Source organism: Silurus meridionalis, chromosome 6 (genome assembly GCF_014805685.1).
Source record: "Silurus meridionalis isolate SWU-2019-XX chromosome 6, ASM1480568v1, whole genome shotgun sequence".
NCBI lineage: Eukaryota > Metazoa > Chordata > Actinopteri > Siluriformes > Siluridae > Silurus > Silurus meridionalis.
The window spans coordinates 31,135,481-31,144,872 of record NC_060889.1 but is presented as its reverse complement, the minus strand read 5'-3'; the positions used below and the strand labels follow the sequence as shown (position 1 = coordinate 31,144,872).

General features: G+C 44.0%; 1 protein-coding gene across 5 annotated transcripts in view; it reads right to left on the bottom strand.

The window, feature by feature from the left end:
• Positions 1-484: 484 nt before the first annotated feature.
• Positions 485-9,392, bottom strand: part of tbc1d14 (TBC1 domain family, member 14) — a 29,761-nt gene continuing 20,853 nt past the window's right edge. For all 5 annotated transcript variants that reach the window (XM_046852578.1, XM_046852579.1, XM_046852580.1 and 2 more), the window contains 2 exons: positions 2,703-2,973; positions 485-2,607 (listed from right to left, as the gene is read on the bottom strand). In XM_046852578.1, the coding sequence (XP_046708534.1) occupies positions 2,551-2,607; positions 2,703-2,973 (328 nt within the window). In that variant the 3' untranslated portion in view covers positions 485-2,550. The remainder of the gene's footprint in view (positions 2,608-2,702; positions 2,974-9,392) is intronic.

Sequence of the window (9,392 nt, the reverse complement as noted above, 5' to 3'; positions counted from 1 at the left end):
GATATATATATATATAGAGAGAGAGAGAGAGAGAGAGAGAGAGAGAGAGAGAGAGAAAGACAGAGAGATATAAAGAGGAAGATAGATAGATAGATAGATAGATCACTTCAGATGAGACAGACGGGTTATTTTACTCGCTGTAAGAGACGAGTCTGTCTCCAGGAGGCTCTCAGAGCTTTTTAGAAAGAGAGCTGATAATAAGAAGTGAGATGAGGGTGTTGATACAGAGGCAGAAAATAAAGCCTTTGGTGATGAATAGAAAAAAACACGACGCTTCACCACACGCTTAGCTTGCAAATTCAGCAGAAACCCCGTTCGGGGAATGGGACAGCAGAGAAACGCAGAATGTGTTTAGTTTTTAAGCGTTATGAGTGCACAATGTGGACTTTTGGACGTGCAGGTCGTCTCCTCGTCTCCTCCTTCAGCTGGATTCAGAATGAAAGAAAACGGAGCAATAATATAAAGAAGACGCATAAAGAAAATATCAAAACATCAATTCTTTTTTTCTTTTTTTAGCAGCACATTATTTTGTGTCAAACACAAACATTGAACAGAAACCGCAGAAGCACAAAAAACCAAGAAAAGCATGATGAGGCAAAAGTTTGTGCACCCCAACCACCATACACCCACATGTGCTTGCAGAACGTCTCGTCTCAGATTTAGTCTGGATTGTGTGTAGGGATCAGTAAGGAGTCTCAAGTCGCAGTTTCTCAGAAGTTTCTCAGTGGGGTTCAGGAGGTTGAGATGCAGAAGACCTTTTATTTCAAGCTTCACACCAACAACCAGTGTCTTTACAGCGTTTCAGTTTGTAACTTCTTCCAATCTTGTATAAAGGTTTGTCACAAAAAATATTCAGACACCAGCCATCTCCAGTTTTTGGTTATCATAAAGTTAGTGAAATGAAATTTTACACGAAGAATAAACATGAACATCTGCTTTCCATGGGTTGGAGTGGAAGATCTCCTGCTATCGATCCTGTGTAAACCCTGTTGAGATGAATGTAAATGCCTACTCACCTCACCTTCATCAGTACCTGACTTTACTAACACTCTTGTGGCTGAATAAATCTCCACACGTTCCAGTGGAACATCAGAAGGGTGGCGCTTACTAAAAGCCAATCAATTTGACATTCAAAATATCCATACTGGTCATATGTTCAGGCGTCCACAAACTTTTGACCTAAAGTGCATAGGTGTGATGGTTGGGGGGGTGCACATACTTTTGAGCCAGCAATGTAACAACACAACACACATGAAAAGATAAAGAGATGCAATGCCTGACTGCAGATTCGACACGTTTGTGTTCACACCAGCAGACTGGAGGAACCATAAATACAGTGCGAGTGTGTGTGAGGTTCTTCTCTGAGGTCCAGCACACATCCAGAAGAACCGACGGTGTAGACGCAGGAGGAAACCACTCCCCCGAGGAAACCACGCCCTGAGGGAAACCACGCCCCGAAGAAAAGCACACGTTTAAAGTAGAGATATAAAGTGCTGATAGTCAGCCCTCTGATTGGCCACTTCTCTTCTCCAGAGCAGCCAATCAAATCGCTCGGCCTCTTTCTGTCTCAATCCCTTGTTCCCTTTCCTGATCTCTCTTTCCCTCCAGATCCATATCTGTCTCTCTCATTACTCTCTCTTTCTAGCCATCTCTCCATCAATCTCTCTCTCTCTCTCTCTCTCTCATCCGTTCAGAGAGTGAATGAGGGAGAGATGGAGAGATTCACCCATTCATTCAACGCTCAATCATTTACTCACTCTATTGCTCACTCTTGCAATCTCATCTCACCTGCATTCACTCTCTCCTTCTCATCTCTTACTCTTTCTCCAGCACTCCCTTATTCACTGTTGCTCTCCTTTCTTTCAATCTCTCCATCTCTTTCTCGATCTCACCTTCAGTCACTCTCTCACTTATTCAATCTCTCTTTCCATCTTTCCATCGGTTAATCTCTCCATCCCTCGTTCACTTCCTCTCACTCGTTCAGTCTCTTACACTCTCACTTAAACCTTCTCTCTTTCAAGCTCGATTTCTTTCTCTCTCTCACTCCCTTGCTGTCGATCGCTCTATCATTTGTTCAATCTCACTCTCTGTGGCTGTCTCTCTCTCTCTCTTGTGATCACTTTCATTTCCTCTCTCTTTCTTACTACCTCCCTCGTTCAGTCTTTGACTTTGATCGATTTCAGTCTCTCTCTTTCTCTCACCCTCTTTTTCTTGCTCTCTCACTACATCTCCTTCTCTCTCTCCCCCCTCTCCATCATTCAGTCTTTTTTGATGTCTCAGGCAGATGATCAGGATGTTTGACTGTGTCCGAGTCACAGCAATATGTGTGTGTGTGAAGTGTGTGTGTGTGTGCGTATACACAACAGTCTGATCTCTCTTTTGATCATCTCTCCTTCAGAATTTTGAAAAGGTCCTGAGTCTTAGGGTTAAAACACACACACACACACACACACACACACACACACACACACACACACACACACACACACACACACACACACACACACACACACACTGGAGTCTCTAGTCTTTGTGTGTGTGTGTGACTGGTCAAGGCTTCAGCACAGGACTGGAATGTTCCGTCTCCTTCTGCAGTGCCTGGAGAACCTGTAAGAGATGCGAGCACACAGACATGAGAAGAAGAAGAGGAACCATGAGAAGAACGTTAAGAAGAAGAAGCGGAGGAGGAAAGACAGCTCCACCTGTGTCCACGTCCTGTTCCTGCAGCTCATGTTGATGCTGCTGATGCAGGAGAAGAGTGTGTGAGACTGCGTGTGTGTGGAGATCTGCTCCGGGAGCCGGCTGAGGAACTGAGCCATGTGGATGAAGTCCATGTTGGCGAGGACGTCACTGTAGAAACGCAGGATCCCCAGAGCCGTGCGAAACAGGAACTCCTCACCATCTCGACAAAACACGTCCCACACGCGACACGCAACGTCCAGCGGCACAGACTTACTGTACAGGGTGAAGATCCTACACACACAAACATCATCATCAACACACAGCCTCCACAACGCACAAACACACACACACACAATTATCAAAACACAACCTCCATAACACACGCACACACCCAATCAACACACAACCTCCACAACACACGACACACCCAATCAATACGCAGCCTCCACAACACACACACACAAAATCATCAACACACAACCTCCACAACACACGCTTACACCCACTCAACACACAACCTCCACAACACACGCACACCCAATCAACACACAACCTCCACAACACACACACACCCAATCAACACACAGCCTCCACAACACACACACACACACACACAATCATCAAAACACAACCTCCACACACACACACACCCAATCAACACACAACCTCCACAACACACACACAATCATCAACACAGCCTCCACAACACACACACACACACACACACACAATTATCAAAACACAACCTCCACAACACACACACACATAATCATCAACACACAACCTCCACAACACACGCACAAACCTAATCAACACACAACCTCCACAACACACGCTCACACCCAATCAACACAGCCTCCACAACACACACACACACACAATCATCAACACACAGCCTCCACAACACACACACACAGCCTCACACACACACACAGCCTCCTCAACACACGTGCACACACACACATACGCACACACAATTATCAAAACACAACCTCCATAACACACGCACACACCAATCAACACACAACCTCCAAAACACACGCACACACCCAATCAACACACAGCCTCCACAACACACACACAATTATCAAAACACAACCTCCACAACACACACACCATCATCAACACAACCTCCACACACACACACATCATCAACACAGCCTCCACAACACACACACACACACACACACAAAATCATCAACACAACCTCCACAACACACGCACACACCCAATCAACACACAGACTCCACAACACACGTGCACACACACATCAACACACAGCCTCACAACACACACACACACACCAATCAACACACAGACTCCACAACACATACACCATGTGCTCACACTGTACACACACACACACAATCAACACACAGCCTCCACAACACACGTGCACACACACATCAACACACAGCCTCCACAACACACACACACACACCATCATCAACACGCAGCCTCCACAACACACTTGCACACACACCATCATCAACACAGCCTCCACAACACACACAATCATCATCAACACAGCCTCCACAACACGTGCACACACACATCATCAACACAGCCTCCACAACACATACACACCAGTCAACACACAGCCTCCACAACACACACACACACACACACACACATCATCAACACACAGCCTCACACACACACACACACCCAGTCAACACACAGCCTCCACAACACATGTGCACACACACACAATCAACACACAGCCTCCACAACACACACCCAGTCAACACACAGACTCCACAACACACACATACACACACACACACACACACACACACACACACACAATCATCAACACACAGCCTCCACAACACGTGCACACACACATCAACACACAGCCTCCACAACACATACACACACCCAATCAATACGCAGCCTCCACAACACACACACAAAATTATCAACACACAACCTCCACAACACACGCTTACACCCACTCAACACACAACCTCCACAACACACGCTTACACCCACTCAACACACAACCTCCACAACACACACACACACACACACACACACACAAAATCATCAACACAACCTCCACACACACACACCAATCAACACACACACACACACACATACACACACCATCAACACACACACACAATCATCAACACACAGCCTCCACAACACGTGCACACACACCATCAACACAGCCTCCACAACACACACACACACACACCATCATCAACACGCAGCCTCCACAACACATGCACACACACACACATCATCAACACACAGCCTCCACAACACACACAATCATCATCAACACACAGCATCCACAACACACACACATACACACACACACCATCATCAACACACAGCCTCCACAACACACACACACCATCATCAACACAGCCTCCACACACACACACACACCACATCAACACACAGCCTCCATAACACACACACCACCATCAACACACAGCCTCCACACACACACACCATCAACACACAGCCTCCACACACACACACACACCACCATCAACACACAGCCTCCACAACACACACACACACACACATACACACACACACACACACACACACACATCATCAACACACAGCCTCCACAACACACGTGCACACACACACATCATCAACACAGCCTCCACAACACATATACACACACCAGTCAACACACAGACTCCACAACACATGTACACACACACACACACACACACACATCAACACACAGCCTCCACAACACATATACACACACCAGTCAACACACAGACTCCACAACACACACACATACACACACCATCAACACAGCCTCCACAACACATATACACACACACATACACACACACACAGTCAACACACAGACTCCACAACACATGCACACACACACACACACACACACAGTCAACACACAGACTCCACAACACACATGCACACACACACACACACAATCATCAACACAGCCTCCACAACACATGTGCACACACACACCATCAACACACAGCCTCCACAACACATACACACCCAGTCAACACACAGACTCCACAACACATGCACACACACACACAATCATCAACACACAGCCTCCACAACACATGTGCACACACACACCATCAACACACAGCCTCCACAACACACATACACACACCAGTCAACACACAGACTCCACAACACACGTGCACACACACCATCAACACACAGCATCCACAACACACATGCACACACCAGTCAACACAGACTCCACAACACACGTGCACACACACACACACACGATCAGCAAAACACAAACTCCACAACAAAAGTGCACACACACGCACAAATACAATCAACACACAGCTTCCACAACACGTGCATACACAGCCTCCACAACACACACAATCAACACACACACACACACACACACACACACACACACACACACACACACACACACACACACACACACACACACTGTGTACGGATAGGTGTTGGAATGTTCTGGAGCAGAATCACTCCTGAATACTAATAATAACTGTATACTGTGTGTGCGTGTGCGTGCTAGGGCTCTGGTTGTTTGTGTTATAGACTGTGTGTGTGTTAGGGATGCCGTCTTTGAGGATGATGATGGGGTGTGTGTGTGTGTGTGTGTGTGTGTGTGTGTGCTGTGAAAGATTTGTGTGAGAATGATGATGATGATGATGGTGTGTGTGTGTGTGTGTGTATGTGTGTGCTGTGGAAGCTTTGTGTTGAGAATAATGGTGTGTGTGTGTGTGTGTATTATTTCCTGGAAGTCAGATGACAGCAAAATTCTTAGAGCAGCGATTCGGAAACTTTGAGCTGACACAGACGAACATTTCCCACCTCATTATCACTGAAACACGAGGGATAAGTCAAAAAATGGAATGACCCACCCTCATGCGCTCAAACACACACACACACACACACACACACACACACACACACACACACACACAAAATTATTAAATAAAATTTTAAACCTAAAAGAGAACGAAAGCATGACAAAGCGTCGCGCAATTACTGCTTTATGATAATATCTTTACTAATGTATACTAGTGTATAGCATTGTGGTGTGTGTGTGGATGTGTGTGTGCACGCACCGCGTTTGTGCATACAGAGCCTGACAATCTCACACACGATCTCACACACACACACTGCTGGTTATTATAAATATCTGAGGTGTGAATGTTCTAGTGAGACGGGGGAGAGATGCATGAGCAGTTTCTGAACTGAACACGTCAACCACAATAGGGGGGTGTGTTGGGGTGTGTGTGTTTAGGTGGGGGGTAGTGTGTTGCTGGGGTAAAATCTTCTAGAAATGTTCAAAGCGTTCTATCGTCGTCATCAAAAAATAAAATCAGTGGCTTTGGTATAGACTCTGGTTTGAGGTTTCAGAAGGGAAGGAAAAATAGGGCAGAATCTTTCAATCTCAAACTCTCAGTTTCACAAGAATCAGTCAAATACAATAGTTTTCTGGAATACAGTGAATCCAGAAAACATGAACTGGGAAGAGCTGAGATCAGAGCTGAGATCGGAGCCGAGGCCGAGTCGAGTCGAGAATACGCCGTCTTACTTTCATTTCATTCCAATGTAAAATGATTGTATGATTGTAGAATGTGAAGTTATTGAAGACGCTCGACGTTGTGAATCTGTGAGCGTTTACAACATCAATTCATGATCCCGGTCATAAATATAGTACATTGCATTCCACATTTAGTCCCAATCTGCTCGTCTGATTCCCTCCACTCTTCTGGGAAGATGTTCCACTAGATTTTGGAGTGTGCTTATGGATATTTGTGATCATCAGACACAAGGGTGTTAGGAAAAGCAGGTTCTGATGTGCAGCCTCGCATAAAAGTTAATGATGTGTTTAAAAAAAATGCAAATAAATAAATAAAAAAGTGTGCATCAGATAGAAAGTTGCCATTTGAATCAAAGTGCATCTTTTTTTTCATATTTGCATCTGTAAAAAATGATTACATTTTATATTATTATTAATAGATAATAGATGCGCTACATTTAAATTATTTAGAAAACGACCAATAATTTGTGACCAATATTTAATATGTAGATCGATTTCTCTCGTATGACGTATCGACACTACTGGGACCGAGGCGTGTCCTGAGACTCACATAGAATACAGATTAACATGGCAGAGGCAGAGCTGCGTCTTCCTGCACACACAACAGGAAAAGACTGGTTTTATTTCATCTGGTTTATTTTGTGTGTGTGTGTGTGTGTGTGTGTGTGTGTGTGTGTGTGTGTGTGTGTGTGTGTGTGAAAGGGCCATGTGTTAGAACTTGTTCTACAATTTTGTCTCTATCAGAGCCTTTATATTTCTATGCTGTACATATAGTTACATATTTATCTGCACAGTTTGCACAATGCAAATATCTGCACTTCTGGTAGATGCTAATCTGCATTCGGTTGCTGTGGACCTGTACTATGCAATAACACATCTGTGTGTCTATCTGTCTGTCTGTATCTCTTTACACGTATCTATGAGTCAAATGCAGATCGGTTTGCAAACTAATAACGAAACTATTAAAAAAAAAGCCAAACAGAGATCTGATTGATTGATTCTCCTGATAGCAGAATGGGGACGTGGATCTGTGAGCCGACAACGTGCTGAGTCAGCGTTGATCGCTTTTCTTTTATATCATTCAAAAGTATAGTAATTTAACTGAACAGACTGAACAATGGGTTAATACGACATGGATTCTACAGAGTGGCCTGAAAGCAGAACGAGGGTGTGGATCGGACTGACCGGATCGGACTGACCCTTTACTTATATTTACATTGAAGGCTTTTGGCAGACGAGCGACTTACAGTTCTCTCAGTAATACAGCTGAGCCGTTTGAGCGATGAGGGCTTTGATCAAGAGCTCAGCAGCGGCAGCTTGGTGGTGCTGCGATCTGAACCTATGACCTTTACATCTTATCCACTTGAATACACTTCCCACTTAATTCACCATTACATACCATTATTATATTTATTATGATTTAAATCATTTCCAAACATTTACAAGAATATTAAGTCTTCATGCTCTATATTAAATCTGGTTTCACTAATAATAAACATCCATTTGCATAAAGCATAGAAATTTGTCCATGTTGATAAAAGTATTAAAATCTTGAAAAGTACAAATACAAAAATGTGTGTTTATGTTGCAATTAAACACGAGTAAATATTGTGTGTGTGTGTTTTACATTTAATATTTCATTTTCTAAATATATGATCTACTCAACTGTTTGTTTATTTCATCACACTTGAAAAAATGTCCTCATTCCTTCATTCATTCCGTGGACATGTGGAATTATCAGGATTTTCTCACAATTATCGAAGCTGGACATTATAATAATTCCGCTAATGCTAATGCTATGGTTAGGGTTTTCATGCATGTTCTTTTTATAATCATATTCATGGTATCTGTAATCCTGGATGGCTGCAACAGCTACTCCTCATTTCTTTAGGGTTTGTCCATCAGAGCTTGCGGAGGGAGTTGAATTCCTAAAGCCTTGGTGAAGGCCGTCATGTAGAAGACGTGAAAGGTCCCCGATATAACCTGTGATCTAAGAGTTAACTGATGATTCATGATTCATTTTGACAAAAAAACAAAAGCAAAAGTAATCTTTCGGCCGCAATGGGAAAAAAAGAAAAGCTGAACGGAGATAAGATCTGAAACGCACCATGTAGCAGCGTGCAGTCTGTAGTATCTGATAAAATACGGG